The sequence below is a fragment of the Apostichopus japonicus genome, chromosome 2 (genome assembly GCF_037975245.1).
Source record: "Apostichopus japonicus isolate 1M-3 chromosome 2, ASM3797524v1, whole genome shotgun sequence".
Classification (NCBI taxonomy): Eukaryota; Metazoa; Echinodermata; class Holothuroidea; order Aspidochirotida; family Stichopodidae; genus Apostichopus; species Apostichopus japonicus.
In genome coordinates, this window is record NC_092562.1 from 3290454 (window position 1) to 3312570 (window position 22117).

At 39.4% G+C, this 22117-nt stretch overlaps 1 protein-coding gene across 3 annotated transcripts in view; it reads left to right on the forward strand.

Annotated features, from left to right (window-relative positions):
• LOC139974386 (nuclear factor 1 C-type-like) overlaps positions 1-21687 on the forward strand; it is a 51839-nt gene extending 30152 nt beyond the window's left edge. For all 3 annotated transcript variants that reach the window (XM_071981510.1, XM_071981524.1, XM_071981517.1), the window contains 8 exons: positions 837-1142; positions 4849-5031; positions 8102-8244; positions 10797-10992; positions 11414-11538; positions 12347-12515; positions 13495-13545; positions 14305-21687. In XM_071981510.1, coding sequence (XP_071837611.1) covers positions 837-1142; positions 4849-5031; positions 8102-8244; positions 10797-10992; positions 11414-11538; positions 12347-12515; positions 13495-13545; positions 14305-14384 — 1253 coding nt within the window. In that variant the 3' untranslated portion in view covers positions 14385-21687. The remainder of the gene's footprint in view (positions 1-836; positions 1143-4848; positions 5032-8101; positions 8245-10796; positions 10993-11413; positions 11539-12346; positions 12516-13494; positions 13546-14304) is intronic.
• The last annotated feature ends 430 nt before the right edge of the window (positions 21688-22117 follow it).

Here is a 22117-nt window from a genome sequence, read left to right on the forward strand (position 1 = left end):
TTTGAACTCAGTTGTACCAATTTATTTCTTAATTCTTTAGCTGTTTACTGGTTCTGTATCCATAATAATGCACACACAGGTCAGGTAACTTTTTATACCAAAACCAATATTTCCCCCCCCCCCTCCCCTTCTAGACAATTGTAAGGTAGGGAAATACAGTATCCCTACAGTTATTGTATGTGGACCTGTACATTTTGGCATGATACTTAGTGATTTACTTCACTCCTCTCTTACCTGTCTCCTACAACACTTACGCACATTTCCTAGTCTACCTAGACGCCACTGGTATAATTTTAGCACTGCGCCCCCGGTGACCTCTTAGTGATACTTAGTGATTGGTCGTTCTGATGCTACAGTAGGAGACTTATCCAACTGGTAGAACTTGGCATATCCCTGTCAGATGTACAACGCCGGTGTTTAGCTTTGAAATCTCATTATTCATCCCCTCCTTGTAGCGGTAAGCTATTCTCTCGACTGAAGTGGTGGAAAAAGCTAACAAAATACGGTATGCTCCAGTTGCACTCTGTAGTTTACGATTTTAAGTTATTACAGTCGATTGGGTACTCAAGACATGCTGTTAAATGTGAAAGGGTGACACAAAACTGTCAGAAATTGGGTGTGGTTTTTCCAAAAGGGAAGCAGTGATGAAATGGAAAAATACAGTACTGTAACATTGTAATATTAGTTGATGTATGTATCATACTAAAACTTGCTCTATTTGCTAGAAGACCTGTATTAAAGCATGGTCCTGCAGTATGTGGTCTTTATATAGTTACAATCCAGTTATAATCTCTGAGGCCTTTTACACGTGTACCCTTCTCTCTTTGACTTTACAGCCACGATGGGGAACGAGTTGGTCTCTGCGACGGCTGGGGAGCTTGAAAACATGCAGTATTACGCCTTCAATAACAGCAGACAGCATGCAGACCTGAGCAACAGCATCGCCATCCGGAGGTCCTTCCCGGGCGTGTCCATCACTGGTGGAATGAAGCGGGTGAAGAGGAACTCGAGTACAATCTCGTCAGCGGACGAAGATGGAGAGAGCATTGACGAGGATGGAATGTTGGTCTACGGGAGGTCTCCGGCCAACTCAATAAGCAGTCATGGCAGCACCTGCACATGGCAGGGAGATATCGAACAAGGTTAGTAGTAATATGCAAGGAAACATGCCAAACTTGAGTTTACACAGTAGCTTCGAGGAGGGGGAGGGCAAGAGGGGAGGGGGTAATTTAGGGTTTTCTGGTCATGGTTAATTTGAAAAACTCTGAATTTTGTCTCTTATAACATACTATGGTTCCTGTGGACATAATTTAAATAAAAATTAAATAAAATTTTTTTTAAAAACCGGTCTTACATCCTCGGACTTTTCAAGCAATTTGACCATATTTGCAATCGCATTTGGCAATGCCATGCTGGATAAACTGTACCCTGAGACTACCATGGTGTGTCATACTTTGCTGTGTGTCATGCTAATTTTGCACAATATACATGTACAGTTCTAAGCCAGACTACTGGTCACCAAAATGCAAATTTACAACCAGTTTACCATTTTAACCGTGGATGTTGAATTTCACTAGGGTACCCATCACCATGTGATGGTATACCACAGTACTGAGCTAACCACAGCAAGGAGTATGTGACATACCATGGTACCAGTCACACTTAGGTGTGTCATGCCTGGGAAACCAAATACATGATGTTTCGTACCCATGGAACCAGTCACACCGTGGTGTTCCATACCAGGGGACCAGTCACAGGATGGTGTTCCATACCAGGGAACCAGTCACAGGATGGTGTTCCATACCAGGGGACCAGTCACAGGATGGTGTTCCATACCAGGGTGGTGTGTTTGGTGAAATTTACTTCACTGCCAGCTTTTACCTGTCTCCAAATTACATTTGACAAATTACAACTTTCCCTTTTACCTAAGCTTACATGAATGGAAATATTTTAAGTTCGGGGGAATTTCCTACAACTGAATGACTCATGTGTACGGCAGCAACCTAAGAAAGCAGCCACTTCATTTTTTTTTTTACTCCAATCTTACCTAAGTTCTAATTTTTGGTCAAAACATAGATGGGAACATTATGTGAACATTGAACGTGCTATTAACGCATCAATGTTGTTGCATTGGTGCTGTCCAAGTTTAATGTGATAAGCCATTGTAAGCAAGTCCCCCAAAACATTTCGAACATCTAAGGCCACCTGCTGGCTCATTTTGGAATGTTCGCATAGTACTGCACTTGCCTGTATGAATTTGAACAAAAGTAGGGAAATTTTGCGGGTATTCCCAGAACTCCTAATAAGGTATAGGTAAACAAAAGGTTCTTGCCCTATTACTTTGTTTATTGTTTTTGTTCTCGTTAATACAATAGAATTTAAAACAAACGGTCAGGTTAGCATCTCCTAAGAAAAACAGGTTCCCTAGCTGATTAGATTACAAATGCAACACTTGTCACCCATTTCCTCCATGTAGGAAAAGAACCGCTTTTTTTTTTCTTTTCTTAATTAAATGATAACATTTGTCTGAGACTTAAATGTCAAAAGTTTATTGATAGAAATACAATCAGTTTTTTTTCGGCGGCGTTATTATTCTTAGCCGTTTCATTCATGACTCACACGCGGCATGGCATTGTTTAAAAAAGTTCAAAATAAATTGTTATAAATATGTAGTATCATTGTTTGGGTTTGTTTCTCGAACAAAGCAACAACAAAGTGACCTTGTTTATTTTTGGGGGGGATTGTTTATTTTGGGGTGCTTCTTTTGTTTTCTAATCAGTTTGTTTGTCAAACAAATCATTTGGAATATTGATCATTGTCAACAGGTGCCTTTACATAAAATTTGATCGATTTAAGAAAAAACCCAGCTCCGACTAACGCTCACACGTGACTTAAAACTGTTTAGCAAGGCCCGACTAAATCCAACTTTTTCATTATATTAAAGGATCAATTTGAGGTTTAGGGTCTTGTGTTTTGTCAGGAGGTCTGTGGCCAGCTTAGAGCAGTCTTATAATCAAATATTTATCGAAACTTATGTCTTCTTTTTTCTTTTTTTCTTCGGAAAATTATTTCCACATTTCATCATCACTTGCGCTGATTTCACAGAGTCAGGGATGTGCCCACGCTGAGCAGCACTAGGCGGCCCCGCCCAGCACTAAAAATTACCGCCCAGCACTGTCTTAAAAATCTTTAGTCCTGCCCAGCACTATTTTCATCTAAAATCCCGACATTCCTAACAATATATTCAACATAAATTGGGCCTAGCCTCAGATGCCAAAATCATACAGACTATGTCATCAGTTACGCATGCGAGAAACATTACTTACAGCTCTCAATTGGTCCCTTGTAAAATCTCTTTGAAACAAACTAATAACATTTACCAGGTATACGTAATATATTTCACTAAAAAAAAATTAAAAAATGTTAATTGTTAGCAAAACTAGTAGGCCTACTTGTGTATGTGCTTTATAAAAAGCTACACAAGTGATAGCATTTGGCATCTGAGCACCTTCAAAAATCGATAAATTTCTCAAAGGGGAGAGGGACACCCCCTCCCCCTTAGACCCCTCCCCCAGGATTGGCGATCAGTATACCCGGCACTCAGGAAATCCTGGGTACATCCCTGCAGAGTATTGTATGAATTTCTCTCATTTGTGTACCTCCCTGTCAGGGCTTATTAAAACATTTGTCAGAAAGCGATATTTTGAGCAAAAAGACTTTCCTGTTTGATATCCTTTTTACTTCTGAAAAAGGACAACCGAGGTGCAAGAAAAGGTGCTGCCTTGCAAGAAAGAACGAAACAGCTTTGTATTAGTTATGTATATTGCAGTATACAGTAATTCGAGAAGGGCATACTGAAAGTGAAACATCTTCCTTCCTGAAAGAAAAGCATGATATTCTGCAATCAAATGTATATATATATCTCTACATAGCATTCACAGATTCACGTAACATATTCTATTTATTTTCTTTAGGTTTAGTTTAAAAAGCGAAAGAGTAGAGACCATTTTGTCGTAGGGTTGTTAAATCGAGGCCGAAAAATGTAGATTTCTTTGCCCGACAGGAAGTCAACGTGACAAAGCACTTATAAGTCACTATAGTGACTTAAGCTGAGAAGTATTTAAGCATACTTTTTCCTGTATATAGTACAGTAGCTTGTACACACATGCACCGTACAAACCATCATAAAACCACCAATTAGGTTTAACATGCTAGAAAATCAGAAAGATAATAACAATTAATGCTCATAATTGTGTCTTTAATATCCGATGTATGCTGGTATATTAATATAGGTTGAAATACTGCGTTGCAGAGGATAGAAATTACATGGAGGTCGAAAAACTTGGTTGATACTATGCAAAAGTAAATTTATTAAATTACACTTTTAAATACACTTTTGCATAGTACCAACTAAGTTTTGTACCTCTATATATATATATGTATATAGATATATATAGAGATATATCTACTAAAACTTTCACAACAAAATGTGTTTTCGAATTCTATAATGTCCCTCATATTGATATGTCTTAAATCTCTTTCTATTGTTTCCTTAAATTTCTTACGAGAAAAAAAAAAAAAAAAAAAACCACTGTCAATGTCATCATCATCATCATCATCATTAGAATTGATATTTGTAATCATTCCACATATCTTAATGTCATTACGATTTATTAATATCATTTTGTCTGCTGCTGTGAGTGTCTTGGCTTTACTTAAGGCCTTCAGCTGGCACCACGCCAAGTCTTTCTCTCCATTGATATTCATCTCGGTATATTAGACGTCTTATTCTACTGTATCTCCTCATTCAGTAAATATCGTAATTTCTTCATTTTCTTTCGCTTCCAGGTTCAAGCCCGATGGAACCATCGCAAAACATAGTGCCCATGAAACACCAACGGACGTCGGAGAAACCCACCTCCTTCGTTGCGGTGCAAGCGTCTTCGATTAGGCCGCTGAAAATCTCTCCAAAGATCGAACCAGGAACAATGCAGCAGTCGTGCTGCATTCCTAACGGCATTCACCAAGGAGGTAATACTGCGATTAAAGTAAACCACTTCATCCGCGGGGGTGGGCGAATCATAATCCTGATCGTTTTTCTCAGCTTTCACTTCTTATAGCTATGTCTGTCGTTGGGATAGACTCTCCCGTAGTCATGGATATCATATCTTATGAAAAAAAAAATTAAAAAAAGAGAGTTAAAACTATTGAAGAAAACTGTTTGAGACAAGTGTTCCTGTATTTGTTGACGAAAGATGTTGCAGTTCGGACGGGACCCACGACCTGTTCTTTTCTGCAATCTGAGGAATTAGTTTAAATACAATGGTTCAAGTGAATATTGAAATATGAATCAACACATTCTCCTATTAAACTCCAATACTAGATTATTAAATAAAGAAATCAAAGTGTGCGATATAAACAGGTGATTGCAAACCGGAAGGGTTCAGAGGTTTAGCACTTTTGCATTAAGTTGGAGATTGACGGATCGAGGTGTAAAATTCGAACTACATTAATCGATTCGTTTTATACCACATTTGATAAAAACCAGTACAAAAAATGCTATTTTGAGCTGGATTTACATTTTTTCTTCAAATGTTTTGCACATGCTACAATAAGGTCACCACTTGTTGGCCATTGTTTAATTGTGGCACTCGGTTCTCCCTCCCAACTCCCCATCACCCCCTCCCCCTCCCCTCCCAGCCACATTTCATTTGACAACCTATTTCCTAAAAATCCCAGGTGCTCTCTCTCTCTCTTTCTGTCTCTCTCTTTGTACACGCAGACAGCAGTTCTTTGTATTTTCTATTTTAATGTTTCGTAGAAGGATTTCCCCCTTTATGCAAGGTAGCGTCTGTTGTGGTAGTAGCCTTCACGGCATTGTTTTATGAGAGACTATTTCAAGGATAGACTGACAGGTGAAATGTCAAGGAAGTTTGACTCTCCAGGAATCAGGAAATCGGCTTTTACGTCAAAACAACGAAAAGAATAACAGGGAAATAGTAGAACGGTTTTCAGTTACAGAGGGGTTAGTCAACTTGTCATTTAGACGTAGTAATAAAGAAATCACGGAGAACAGGATTTCAGATCTGTTGTGTCTACGGGGTAATAATTAATAATCCCCAAACGATGATTTGTTGATTCTGCTGTAGGATATTCCAATCACTTTGTCGTCACCCTCCATCGCTCATCCGTTACATTTCACTTCATGCAGTCGGTTAGACTACGGAAGCTTTCAAGGTTGGAAGAAGCGTTTCCAAATTGAACCATTTTTTTAAACATATAAGTACACACTATGTATCCTCACATCCTGTTCTGGTTTAGATCGTTAAGTGAAGTAGTAGCTAGCTGTGTATTCCTGGTCGTTTTTTGTTCACTCAATCGTTTGACTAGTCCACTCCGGGCGCAACAAAATCGCCAGAATATGGAACGACTTCCCAGTCTTAGCAACGCCGGGTGATGTCATCGATTGTCAGTGGGGGTTACGAAGAATTAACAAGTCGCTATTAACGAACGATCTTCCGTTCGAGCGGTCGTAAAATTGTTGATGTTGAATATGCGAAATTCGCTGAACGTGCAGAAAGTATTGAGTGAGAACTATCAATGACTGCTACTGTGTTAGGCTGCGATTGTTTCCTCTCAATGACATGAATCCCTTGAATGGGAGCAAGTCTTCGGTACATGCTGTACTATTGAAACATCACAGCTTCTTCGTACCTGCGTCTATGCAGAAGTAGATATTCCTGTAGTGCTGTCCGTAAGAAAACATTTACAGGAACTTACAGTACTGGCATATATCATACAATAAACCATATCACACAATATCACATATTACCAGATACTTGACCTCAATGAATATAGACGTACATCGCACACAGGACTCAGTTGTACTTCTTTATCACATATCACCAGATACTTCATGACCTCAATGAATATAGACCAGGCGCGTAGCGAGGAAATTGCCAAGGGAGGGGCGAACCTGTAGGCAAATTATTAGAGCCGTAGATTCGGCATTGGAAACTATCTAAGTGTAGCGCCACCATGAGTTGGCGCGAAGTGCACAAGAACATTCTGGCCGATTATGCCTCCCAGATCACTGGAAATGGCACTTTCCAGGCCTTGCAAGTTGCATCTAAGCATTTTCTATTTGAAATTACTAGCGATATCATAAAAACGTACAAAAAAATATGCTCAAGGGGGGCGGTCGCCCCCTTCCCCCCCCCTTCCCCCCTTGGCTACGCGGTACAGGACTCAGTTGTACTTCTTTGTTTTGCACGAGCTGCCTTCAGTCTGGGTTAATTTGAGATTGGTTAATACGTTTGGATGTAACAGCTTCGAAATGCATCAAAGTGCAACATCAAAATATGCACGCAATGCTCCTCACAAGCAAATTCTTTTACCGTTTTTTATTTCTTCAAATTAACAATGTCCAGAGAACGGTAACCAGGTCATGTACATGTCGTAGCAAATGACAAGATTGATCATAACCTAAAACAGAAGGAAAATTTTTCAAATTCAAACTGTTTCAATCCTTGCAAGTGTGATTTAGTATCGCTGCGATACATTTGATCCAAACCGTGTTTACTTCTGAACATGTCCCTATGCCGTTGTTTCGAATGACGATGATAGAGTCCCGACTCCACTCTTAAAAGTCCTGACCACTAGGGCCATCTCCGAAACTTAAGGGCACGCACAAGCTTGATTAAACAGACGCTATCAGTTACAGCTTCGATGCACTTAAAGATTTGCCTGATGGTTCACATTCTTACCACCTGTGTCAATAGATTGACGAAATTTGTAAAAAAAACTTCACCCAATTTTGGAGGGTTTAATGGCCAGTACCACATTGTATGTCATTATGATCTAGTGGAAGATATGAAACACATGGTATACAGAGTGCAAATTAATGAAAAAGTGAGAATAAGGATCCAATCATGAACGAGCAAGACGGTTTGCTGCAGGCTACAGATAACCGTTAAGAAACGGATCGCCGCCTTTCCCCGTTCCGAGAGTCCTTAGTTTCACCTCTACAGAATTGTTACGTGTCTCTGTTATATCACCAGGACAGGTGATTTTTAATAATTATATTAAACTCTCTCACCAGATCACGGCAACAGCTTACAAGGTGCAGTGACGACCATCTCAAATCAACATGCAGTGAGTGCTTTCGTACAAGCATCCTCATCACACGCCGATGCTGGTCCTCTCGCCGATTTCGTGCAACTCGTTTGCCATCAAGACCGCTTGGTGAGTCACTGATCATTTTAAAGGATCCCATCCGTATCGCTACCAAAATATTCTAGATAGCCATCAAGTGGTAGACACTCAAGCCCTTAGAACTCTTCAAAACTGTTTCACTACCATCCTTCAATGCATTCTCTCAGACTGGGAGATATGTAGAGATGTGTAATTGACTACCCCTGTGTGTCTGAAAGTAGTTCATAGCCATCTTCTCTAACTGGGATCTACCAATCCCTAGTGGGTGGGGTCTGTGAGGGTATAGGGGGTCTACAGGAGGTCTGCGTATGAACAGTGGTGGAGGGGGTAGGGGCCACCACAGCCTGAGGGGTCAATCAACATTTTAACCGACTTAAAACAGCTTTGAAGACAGCCAGAACAAGTCTTTGAGCGCCATCTCGGGCAAAGAAAATCCAAGTGACCTCGCTCCCAACCATGGTGGGAGCTTGAGGTCGTTGGTGATACCCCTTGGGGGGGGGTCAGGTGCAGTTCTCCTTTGTCCCTATGTGTCTGTGGATGGCAAAAGGTTGAGAACCTATGGTCTAGAGGGTTGGAACCTCCAGGAAAAGTACCGTTGAGAGGTTGAAACCAGTTTAGCATGTCGTTAACATATCCGGGGTCTGATAACCCTTCATGAGCTCATGCATATGTATCTCATGGCATGATTTGATACGATGACGAGAACTAAAAATTCCTTGTTTAGTGTTTTCTTAACTATTTTGAGTCATTCTCGTCAAAGAAGGAAGATTGATATTTACCTACTGATGAAGCTGTGTTTATACAGCTAACTAATTTTACTGTGACCTTCTGTCTTGGTACGACGTTCTTGAATGCATCCTGTGTTTAGGTTAACTTAATAAGTCAATAATAACAGGAAAACGAGAGATTTTTGCTCAGGTAACATCTATCAAATTGCCAAATTACCTTTCTAGTAGAGTGTTAAATTTACGGGTGATCTGTCTACAAAAAAAGACCATACCTTGTGTGGTTGTATATCATTTCCTTTTAATCATGGCGAACCACAAAGACAAGCTTACAAGAAACTGACTGATAAATTTTAAGTGGCTTATAATTATTAATAGTGTCATATATATTCATAGTGACATACATATTAATGGTGACTAAACATTAATGAAGAAGAAGCAGATAAATCAAAGAAACACTGTCAGTTAGCAAGTCAAAAGTGCCATATGGGCTGCCAGTACTGGTTAACAGGTCAAAAGTGCCATGTGGGCTGCCAGTACTGGTTAAACAGGTCAAAAGTGCCATATGGGCTGCCAGTACTGGTTAAACAGGTCAAAGTGCCATGTGGGCTGCCAGTACTGGTTAAACAGGTCAAAGTGCCATGTGGGTTGCCAGTACTGGTTAAACAGGTCAAAAGTGCCATGTGGGCTGCCAGTACTGGTGAAACAGGTCAAAAGTGCCATGTGGGCTGCCAGTACTGGTTAAACAGGTCAAAAGTGCCATATGGGCTGCCAGTACTGGTTAAACAGGTCAAAAGTGCCATGTGGGCTGCTAGCACTGGTTAAACAGGTCAAAGTGCCATGTGGGCTGCCAGTACTGGTTACACAGGTCAAAAGTGCCATGTGGGCTGCCAGTACTGGTTAAACAGGTCAAAAGTGCCATATGGGCTGCCAGTACTGGTTAACAGGTCAAAAGTGCCATGTGGGCTGCCAGTACTGGTGAAACAGGTCAAAAGTGCCATATATGGGCTGCCAGTACTGGTTAACAGGTCAAAAGTGCCATGTGGGCTGCCAGTACTGGTTAACAGGTCAAAAGTGCCATGTGGGCTGCCAGTACTGGTTAACAGGTCAAAAGTGCCATGTGGGCTGCCAGTACTGGTTAACAGGTCAAAAGTGCCAAGTGGGCTGCCAGTACTGGTTAACAGGTCAAAAGTGCCATGTGGGCTGCCAGTACTGGTTAAACAGGTCAAAATGCCATGTGGGCTGCCAGTACTAGTTAAACAGGTCAAAGTGCCATGTGGGCTGACAGTACTGGTTAAACAGGTCAAAAGTGCCATGTGGGCTGCCAGTACTGGTTAACAGGTCAAAAGTGCCATGTGGGCTGCCAGTACTGGTTAACAGGTCAAAATGCCATGTGGGCTGCCAGTACTGGTTAACAGGTCAAAAGTGCCATACATGAGACCTAGTTGTGGTTCATGAGTGAATGTGGTCGTACCACTCCTAGAGGTGGCGAGCAGGTTACAAAGTCATACGACTCTTATGCATAATTAATGAAGAATAGAAGAAAATATTCTGTTGTAACATATTCAATTTGGTGAACGGAAAATCTTGATGAACGTTCGTCCATTTTGACAGAGTTTGGTAAGAAGGGTTTATTAGGCGAAAGTAATCACCCCTGCCCCCTCCCCTCCCTTTAAGGAAGCATACTTAGAGGCCAATTAGAAAGAGACATTGGAATGAGGTTGCATAAGTGGGCCTACTGGCGGTGTGGGCTAGAAATCTTATGTGTAACTGTCCTTTGTAACACGCCACATCATCATCCCCATTGGAATATCACTATATCTTCTATATGACAACCCTTTTGATTGATGTTTACAGGTGAGAGCTGGATTAGAGCTGAGTGCCACTGGGAGTGCTTCCAAAATTGCAGGGTTTATCCCTTCCACCATGCTTCCACCTCCTCCTCCGCCTCCTGTTGCTAGGCCCATCGCCATAGCAACCTCTATCGGACAGACTGGTGCACTTTCCAACTCAAACCAACTACAACATAACACAGTGGCTAACATCTCTGCAGGTTAGTGTGAGCCTAAATGATATACATTTGTCTTGGGACCAAATACGGCCGTGGTGTGTATTGTGACCCATAGTACAAAATGTTTATGGCTTTACCATATATAGCAATAGAGAGTGAACCTCACTTTAAGTTTACTATGATGTTTTTTTTTAAACAAAATTGGAAGCAAATGATGATGTAATGTCCAAGGAGCACAGCCACCAGTGAATCAACACATTCTGTCTCTTTGATAGGACAGTGGGTACCATTGTTTTGTAACATGCTAGTACAATGTAAAGTACAGAACGAATTAGTGACTCAGCAATCAACTGTTTCCATTCTGTAGTTACAGTTACACAAGTGTGTGAGGACTTAAAAGTACTCTTTGGAGTGATCATTTTGTGATTCGTTCTTCTCTTTTTTTCATTCCTTTTTCTGACAGTGACCACAGTGCCAGTATCCATTCAGGCAACCACAACCAGTGCAGTCAGCAATCCCGCTCCACCCACCAGTAACCATCCATCATCTAGTCCAACATCCCCAGCACCTCCTGTTAGTTCTTCAATGGTGAGTAAATCCAGCACTACCCACCAGTAACTCTCCCTCCATTATTCAGTCCAACACCCTTACCATGTCACACCAGGTCCTCACTGGTAAGTAAAGCCAGCACCACCCTCCATCAGCTAGTCCAACATCCCCAGCACCTCCTGTTAGTTCTTCAATGGTGAGTAAATCCAGCACTACCCACCAGTAACTCTCCCTCCATTATTCAGTCCAACACCCTCACCATGTCACACCAGGTCCTCACTGGTAAGTAAAGCCAGCACCACCCTCCATCAGCTAGTCCAACATCCCCAGCACCTCCTGTTAGTTCTTCAATGGTGAGTAAATCCAGCACTACCCACCAGTAACCCTCCCTCCATTATTCAGTCCAACACCCTCACCATGTCACACCAGGTCCTCACTGGTAAGTAAAGCCAGCACCCACCCTCCATCATCGAGTCCCACATCACCAGTGCCTCCCACTAGACTTTCCTCAGCATAATTAAAAGTCACAAATTACGTAAAGCATTCCTATATTGTAAAATGGTGTAGCACACTGGCATTATTGGAACATATAAATAGTGTAACACAACAACATTAAAGAAGTCTTATCTGTCACATTTTTGCTTCATAGGCATTAACCTAGTCAGACACAAATGGGTAATATCTTATTATCTCAAAAAATTATAGTTTTCAAAGATTAATTATGTTACGTTTCTTGTTGCCCTACTTTGAATGAAGGCCTTGTGAGAGACTAAATGAAGGCGTTGGTGCTGTGTACACCGTTTGTTCACTGTGTGATACTAAACTATTCCTTTCTCTTTACTTGCAGATCCTTTCGTATGCAAATGGTAGTCCAATGAGCTTTAGCCCCACCTCTTTCCCTTTGTTCACATCACCGGTGGCCACGCCAAGGAACACACCCAGGTCAACGCCGATCCCGAAATGGAACGTCCCTCTGATATCGTTAGATGAGAGTGTCGACTATCAAATGATGGCCGGTGAGTGACCACAATGTTTCAAACTGGTTTCTATACAAGTCCTAAATACAGGCCTTTAACACCCTAACCCTAATACAAGTCTACACTGAGTTAAGCTCTTCGGAAGCACTTTGAATTCTCGTAGCGCTCTTGAAATATTTTGTCATCTGACAAAATTATGAGATTAATAAACTCTCAACTCTTTGAGGGAACTCCTCTCTACCATGTTCACAAGATACAAGAAAGAAGTAAATGACACCGAATCCTTCCCGTTTGATATTGTCGTTCAGCCTAGTTACTGTCTCTCTCTCTTATCACTGTTGGTGGCAATGAATTATCAAAGTGTGGGAGGGAGAAGTTGATTCATTGCTGTCCCTCCTCTAGTCCTGGACTTGATGCGACAATCCTCTCGGGGAAATTGCATTTACAGTATGACCGTTGAACCAAACAGAATGTTTTGAGAAATGCAGATTTGTTTTAGCAGTAGAACATTGCTACATTTCAAAGTTATTTTACACTTCACAATGTTCAGTTTAGAGCCAGAAATATCAACCTAACATAACCGCCATTTTCGAAGATTATTGTCTGCAGTTGTAAGTTGCAGTTGTTGCAGTTGCCTAGCTGTGAGAAATTACCCAAAAAGATGTTCAGCTGTTTGCCCACAACGAAGCATTAAAAAGTTTTACATTTCATAAACTAGTTCCAGCAAGAACTATGTGACTAACAAGATGAGGTTTTAACCTTGACTAGAGGACTAGTTTGTTCTGCATGCATTTAGAGCCCTAGTTTTTCAGAAACCGGGGCTCTTTCCAATCCTTTTAACGTTTTTCTTCCCCATTCCTGATCCATGTACAGGTGTATTCTACTTTTCATGCATTATTTATCACTAATACTAAATATTTTTGCTTTTGATGAACCCTCTGTCATTTTCACTACATTGTCTTTTCAGTTTGTGGAATGTGAGAGAATAACTGGTTGATTTTTGGTTTTAAATTTGCAGGATTGTTGCCAAGCAGTGCTGTGGAAGAACATGCTCTTTTGCATTCTGAAAGTGAGTAAATCACACAACTTTAATGATTTAGATTATCAAACTAGGAAGTACAGTATGATCTAAAATCTGCCATGATCTTTTACATACAGCCTAACAAGTATTAGAATAGCCTAGCTATTGGATTTCTTATACATTCAGCCTAACCAGTAATGGAATGGCCAAAATGTCTTGTACCTCCCTTGTACCACCCTATCTAGTGATAAAATAGCCAAACTGTCTTGTGCTTCTAGCCTAACCAGTTTGAGAATACAATAAAAGGTCTTGTACCTCTAGCCTAACCAGTAATAGATTAGTGTAGATGATGTCAGAACACATGTAAGATTTCAAATAGTACTTCCACTCTTACTAGTGAAAAAAATAGTCTCCATGTGGGGTGACTTGTATTACCAGCCTAACATGTATTAGAATAGCCTAGATGTTGGATGTCCATACATTCAGCCTAACAAGTGATAGCAATATGCTACGTATGTGTCCAATGACATTTCATTTTTAAGTGGAGAAAAAGTGAAGAAAACTTGGTGCCATTTCCTTAACAATTAGTTTTTAGCGTGACATGACATGTCTGCTCAAAGTGATCAAAAGGGTTCTAGGATTCATGAATTTCAAGGAGATTACCTATGAATTATGTTGCCTCTAGCAGAGAATGCTCAGTACTCAACTTAACACGTATTGCAAATATTGCTCTAGCTATGATGGTCTTCTCTTTCTTTGATGATATCATCAAGTAAAAAGGTGAAATTTCATATTGCCTCAATTTAGACCGATTTGTGCCAGTGAGTATTACTGAGTCCATGGAGACGGGAGGCGGGTCCAGTGTGCCGACGACCCCCACCAAATGATGGTTAACCATCAGGGAGGGTCCAGTGTACCAACAAATGCCCACCTTTGATGACTGGTGACTGCGACCATAAAAGCGTTTTTAAACTGTGGTAGGAAAAAGACACTCCGATCGACCACAGCTGACAAGTTACTTAAAATTCGGTGAGGATCTGCTTGCCAGTTTCTGAGTAGGACGAGTCAGAGACAAGGAGGGAACTGAGAGGGAGTGAGATCTTCCGGAGAGAGAGAGAGAGGCAGAGAGAGGGAGCCCAGAGCAGGCAAGGGAGAGGTGATGCATGGGACCAAGAGAAATGATGGCTGAGAAACTATACACAGAGATATACAGGGAATACATCGGATTTTACCTTGCTTTACCTAAGAATTTTACGAAATTTTTATTCCCTTTATTATTAGTAAGTTAATAAACCAAAATAGAAAAACTATTTAATATTTATAACAGGTTTGCCAAAATACACAGAATTATATAATAAAAAGAAAAAAAAGAGTTTTACTCAAGCAGGTGTAGAAAATGGAAGTGTTTTTGTTATAAACAATCTCATAGACTCCCCCCTCCCCCCTAGATGACTGCTTTGAGATACTCAGAAACCCCCCCCCAAAAAAGGAAATTTAATTTTCTATTTTATTCTTTCATTTGAAATATTTCACGGCAGAGATCTGAGCATCGCTTTAGTGCTGCTGTTTTAAATATAGTGCAAGCAGGGTCAAAGGTCGTCAGTGGTCAGAAAAGACAGTCAATCCCACCGACTCTGTATTCGAGACAAGACATAACCCTACGTGAAATGAAACCATGTGTCCCTTCTCGCACATGCACGTAGAGTTGACCAAATGGGTATCAGAGTTCTCTGCCTACTGCAGACACTCGATGAAAAAAACGCGACCTTTTTCGAAAGTCGAAACATCTTCAGAAGAGTTTTCGACAGTGTCTTTGACAGTGACAATTACACAAAGTTTATAAGGTTAAAGAGCATCCCTGCTTCACTATATGGAGTTTTGCTGCAGGAAAACTCCAAACTTCACATCTATCAGGATAGTGGTCACATGACAATTATGGCAGTCGTTCAGTGACCTTTAAATGTACTTACCAATAAAACAGAAGAAGCTAGGGGGGGTGGGGGGGGAATGTGGTCACTTTCCTTAATGGTAGTAGTAGCATTCTGTTTGATATTTTTATACCATTATATTTATTGCAAAGAAAAGGATTTTGCAAAAATTTGAATCTGGCAGGTGGATTGAAAAGAAAGAGTTTTTCAACCTGAAATTTGATCCGAACTGGTTTTGAAACTAAGTGTGATCGATTCAGTTAGTGTAGTGTGAAATTTGAGTACATTTTCAACATCTACTTTACTGCTTTTTGTGAACCTATTATTAAGTATTATTACGTCTAAAGAGTTTTAAGTTTCGAGGTAAATGAAAATAAGGTAATAGACTATAAAAAGGAGGGGGGGGGGTGCGGAACACGTTTTACAAAGTCTCGGTGAGTGTTGAAGTGAATTTTTCAGGGGGCAAGTTTTTTGAAAAGAAAACTTGGAAGGTGTAAAGGAGTTGAGTACTTTGAGGTCTTTCTGAGAAAGTGTCGTGGTTGAACTTTTTTAAGGCTTGGTTTATAAAACAACCTTATTTATGGTTCCAAGCTGTTGTATATATATTTGAGTAAAAAGCGCTGCATGACTGTATATAAAGTTGCATGCTGAAGGCATGATTGCTGTAATTCTGTATACATGAAGTTTCCTCATGTTTCATTTTTTGCCTTTTTTCTTTTCCAACTAAGCTTTGTATATATTCAAAATATATGGATTTGTTGAAAGCATATTTTACTCTAATATTGCATATTTTTTTTTTTCCTTCAATTTTTTTCTTTTTTTTTCAAAGGAAGACTTGGCTACAAAAGGGGAAAAAGGGCACAATGATGTAACATACCAATGGAGACACACAACAGTCAATCAAATTTTGGCAAAGCCCACAAAAGGGGCATGCGCATGGGAGAGGAGGGCGTGTTGTTGAGTTATTTCAAAAATGTCAAATTTCTTTTTGATGTGGTCAATTTTGGTGATGTTGCATAAATACGAATAAACATATTTGAAATAAAACGAGACGGAAAATCGATGGGGGGTCCAAGTAAATGTGAATTCCATCGTCATTGTAAATTCCTGTTACTTCATTGTGTCCTTTATTTTTGTTGGATTCCTAGCCTATTCAGGCGGTGAGTTACGGGTACAGTGGAGAGAAGAAAAAAACGAGTATCTTTTATTGAAGTACGAATGGGTTTTTTCTTTGTTTTTTTTTAAGCGTAGCAAGCCAGACAATGGACTGTGTAAAGAGTGCCTTTCTGTGTTGCTTCCATTTTCCGTTCTTGTAATTTTTTCTTTCAAGTTTGATCATGATAATTATGGTCTTTATTATTATTGTCATTCATTATTCTTTTTTATCTTTCTTTTAGCAACCTGCCCAAATTAAAATATGGAAAATACTACACGATTGCAGTTTTTTCCCTCTCCACCCTCAAAAAAACAATTTTTATTCCTTCTGTCTATACTCAACCAGATATGTGGGAGTGCCTGTCCACTATGTGTGATGTCACATATCCCTGTTTTGAAAACAAATTCTTTAGCAGCGCATATCTTTGTAAAAAAAAAGTGGTTGATACAGGGTTGGAGCAAATGATCGGGTAACATTATGACAACAGTGATCAGTAGCTAGAAGATGGTGTTGTTCGGTTAGGTAAACAGGAGTACAGGCTTGGTGCATTAATTTGTTGTTTGTTTATTGATCATCTTTTTTTTTCATGCTATTTAATACTAGCATGATGTAAGCCACTATTTAATTGGACGTGAACTTTAAGAAAAAAAATTGCTTTTGGTAGTTAAGTGAAATGTTATTAAGTGTCTCCATTTGTTAGCGACAGCTACAATCACCATTATAGATGTTGAAATAACAACGGGAAATCAATTTAAAAAAGTTTATTTTTTAGTAATAGATTATTTTACTAGTTAGATAAGAAATTTTTGTCAAAATGAGATACCAATTTCCTCTTGATCTCTGGTGAAATTTTTAGAACTCTATGAAGAAGGCCGGCCCCTTTCCACGTTCCTGCCATACTAGTCAGTCTGTCAAGTGAGGTCTTGCATTTATATACAACTTTTCTGGCTCTGAGAATTGAAACATAGTCACAAGGACAGATTTGTGATCACGTTGAAGTTGGGATGAGGAGGAGGAGGAGGCTAGGCCTGTTATTTCTTATTCTTGTTTTAGCTATCAGGAATATGGTTATGATCAAATGCGAATACAACAGTATATAAAAACAATCATCGCTGAAAAAACAGTAACAATTCGTGTTGAAGATTAACCTTGAATGTATTATTTTAATTAATTACTTGCCAGGAAGATTCCTCCGGTAAATGGATTGTTAATTTCTTTCTCTTCTACTTAAGTTCCTAAGGGTGGTGATTAATTAATATCTTATGAATATTTATGGTAACATCAATGGGCTGGATAGGAGAAACATGTAATGCTGTTCTTCAATATGTCGTTGTGGCAGCCAGTAATTAGTTGACTTTGCATACAGTTAGTAAAATAACCCGACGACAGTTTGCCATAGCAGCAAGGTAGTTTGATCTTTATCTGACCAAAAAAAATCACAGAGCTTTGGGAAAAACTTGTAGCTCAGATGAATCAATAGTGTAAAATAATGAAATCAGCAGTGAAATCACACAGCTATTATACATCAACTGAGTTTCTAGCAGACACCTAAAAGGAGAAAGGGTTTGTGAAACTGATCATGGTGTGTTATACAACGTTGTCTGTAAAACAATGTTGTAAAAGGATTGCCATGGTAACTACTGATTATGGCTCTGAGAAGAGGAAACAGAATGATGTTTTGGAACACGTTATGTTCTCAGAATTGTAGGATATGCTTTGATATTTCACAAATACCGGATGTATGAATTATTACTTTTGTTATTGAAAGTGTCAAGTCGTCCATTCTTGATATATTCAGAGCTGTATTTAACACCCACAAATCACTACTGTGTGGATAACAAAGGGGATATGTTTAAGTCTTGTAAGCCCACGGCGGATTAATCGGGACGGTTCTCAAAGCATTCATGTTTGTTGACTCATGACCGCTAGTTCATTATTTTTTCATGTTAGTCATAATAGCAAAAACCGGTCCAGTTGATACTCTGGCAAACAAGTTTTCTTTGATAGCAGTTTTCATTCCTGGAGCCATCGGCGTCCAAAGGACCGTGAAATCTGTTACTTAAAAATCAATGCTTCTGAGCACATTGTTAATGTCACTCGCAAGTTGCCTGATGTAGGTCAGGTCTTGAATGAGATGGGGAGGGGGGGATGGGTTTGGGGGGACAAAGTGATAGGTGCAGAAGAATGCAGCTGTGTCATAAATAAATATTCTTGTTTCTGTGGTTTTGTTTTCATCACAATTTTCATTGTACAGTCGATCTGCAGCTAAAAGATGATATTAAAAGCTATAGGAGAAATGCTATCATTTTTTAAACGATGCAGCTACGAATTCTATTTTTTCAAAACGAGACATTTCTTATTCCGTGTGATGAATAGGTACTGGGTATCTTAGCAGCTACAATAACTAGCAGCTTGTTATTTTATTTTGTTTTAGCTTAAAAAAAGTGAACATTTGTCTGACTTCTAGGCATGAAGAAGTCACTCAATCAAGAAGTAGATATTATTTCTTCATGAAGATTGAGTCGCGTTTCTTTTTCTTTAACTTGCCTGTTCCTTTCTGCCTATTAACTACATTATCCCAAGCAAAACACCTTTCTGACCTCCCTTGGTCAAGAATTGTCTTATAACTACTCCCAAAATAATGTTAATACTACTTCCAAACTTGATATTTGAAAGAAAGAAAAAATCCAAAATAAAGGTGGTATCATTTTTGGTCTCCATAGCCAAAGATGCTACCGCTACTACTTACAAGATTCACTAATTTCTGCTTGCTATGTGTGCAAATAACTAATCCGTTTAGTTTGCGGTACTAATCTTACTTGTGAAACAGTCATCCTTGTTAGGTGTTGTACCTCTAATTTGTAGGTTGGCACTATTTGATTTTGTTTTTATCTGGATTCACACGTTATTCAAGTTACTATGGGGAAGGGTGGTGTGAGAGTGGGGGGGGGGCAGTTGTTTTATCCAGAAATGTGAACATGAGCATAGTAGACAAGTGGTTAGGGAGGCAGTTTCCCCAAACCCCTCCTCCCAATCTAGGGGTACCATATTGTGTCTGCAAAATTGGGGACATGTTCTCATGACCCCGGTGCAGTCTCCTCTTCCTCCCCCTTGGTTGCAGGGGTGGGGGAAGAATTTTAATCAAGAATGGTTTTCACCTTCAATTACTGCAACTTTGTTGAAACTACTTTTTTAGAAAGAAAATACTGAATTTCTTTTTGAAAACTTTGTAAACCAGCTGGATGCTCGCTCACATGAGATATTTCTGAGGAAATCTGATTTTTTTTTAATTTTCCACTCCCCTCTTCACTTATAATGCATATGCAATGACTTTGATTGACTGCGCAATTTTAGTAGGGATAACCTTCTCCAGGCAGAATCTCTTGCTTATTTTTTGTCTTTTCAACGCATTTTCATTTTACTTGATGTCGTAATAACATGGACCAGTTGTTAGAATAGGTATTGACTTGTAAATAATGGATAAAATATTTCAGTTTAAAAACATGCTGTATCTGTATCAAATCAGAGACTTGTCTATATTTGTAATTGGAAGGTAACTATTTTAGGAGAATTTAAAGCTGTCAAATCAGGAAAATGTGTTGCTTCCTACACATTAGCAATGTGGGGAAAGCTGGGTCAAATTCTTTTCGAACCCCATTTCCCCCAGTTAATGTAGGCATCAAATTGGTGTCGTCTCAAAGGTGTCATCCCTCTCACACTCTTACCCTTAATCCTTAGTGGAGTACACGATGGGGGTGGTCGGGGGAGGGGAGAAGAGATGGAAGGGGTGGAAGACAGGGTGTGACATGGCATACAAATGTCATTACCAAAGTTCGAGTCTTATCCAGTGTGGAAAACGTACAAGATAATTTGCCAATCTCAAACAAGTATTAATGTTGCGTGCTGCCTAACTAACCATTTCATTACAATTAATAATATCTTTACCCTATAATGCTAGGAAGAATAGTTTAAAAAGAAAAATCATTTTAATCAGTGTCATTCATACATGAGAAGGAAGGTGTGGTTCAAACTACTAAGACAGTCAGTATTAGCCTCTGAAAAGGTAATGTGATATCACTCATATATAATATGATATCACTCACTGTAAAAATGTGATATCACTTATATCACCCAATATATAGAGCACTCTCAGTATTATCTCCCAGATTATAAAATCGGGTAAACGCCATGAAGAGCTCTCAAGATATCAGATCAAGTTACACAAAATTCCCTTTTTGGGTCCCTCGACCCGTTTAGTTTTGTGAGTTTGGGGGTTGGGCGGGAGAAGGGAGGGTTGGGGCTAGAGGTATGATGGAGGATATGTATTTAAAACAAAAAAACTGGAGTCCAGTATAAGCTCTAATTTTTTTTTAATTCTGCTCAAATTCATGGAAGGTGTTTTGAATGCCCGTGTAAACCATTTAAAGGTTGATTATTTGGATGTGATAGCTTAAAAAGTAGTTTTTTTTTCGAGTTTTAAATATGTTACCCTTCCATTCTTCGGAAACATCAGCAAATGAATCCGGTGATGAACTTTGTCATCGATCTCTTTGTCATTATAGTAGCTTATCTCTTTATCCTCGCTTGAAAACTATCAGATTTTTTATTTTTATTTATGTGTTTATTTTATTCCCCAGTGATTTCTCCGAGCGTTCTACATGTCAGCTCCATTTGCTGTGTATGTTAGTCAGAAAGTGCAATGTCATGGGTGGTCACACCTTGTCAAGAGTAACTTTTTAAGCTTGCCTTGCATAGTTATTAGCAACTTTTTTTCTTTTTCTTTCCTTCTTCTTCTTCTTCTTCTTTTATTCGGTCACTTCTTTCGATTTCCTTTAACTTTGAAAACATTTTCAGAGCTTATATTTCAATCTTTAAGTATTCATAAAGGTACAAAAATGTTGTATGCACCCATATTTTGTTTTTGCTTTTGTGTACTCTAAATCCTCCCCTTCCCTCCCCCAACCCCCTTGGGGTTTTTTTTTCTCCCCTCCTTTCTTTCTTTATAGCTTCATTTTTTTTGTATATTGAATGAAGTTTCAAAAAAAAAATACGGAAAATGACAATGAATTATAATAATCTGCCAGAAATGCTATTTTAAAAATAAAACCTTCGTGTTTGGGTTTTCTTTCTTTCTATCTTTTTGTTTGTTTATTTGTTTGTTATTTACAAAGATTTAACAATTCAGCATTGGAAGGGTTACAGACCCTGTTGGATAGGACTGTTCCATCTCCTTTTGTGAACAAAATTTGCATTTCCCACTCCACCCCCTCCACCCCTCACCCTACTCTCCGGCCCTTAACCAGACATTCATTATTGACTCATGACTTCAGGAAATCTGTCAATAGTCCTCACAGAATTCCGTTAACGTCCATGTACGAAGAGATATCCGTGTCACACAGATACATCTTTAAGAAAAATCGCCCAAGATAGAGACAAAAAAACTTGATCAAACCTCTCCAGTCCTACATCGGAGTCTGTAACAGTGAAGACTGTCATAGAAATTGTTTTAAGGAAAGCCATAACAGCGCGAGTAACC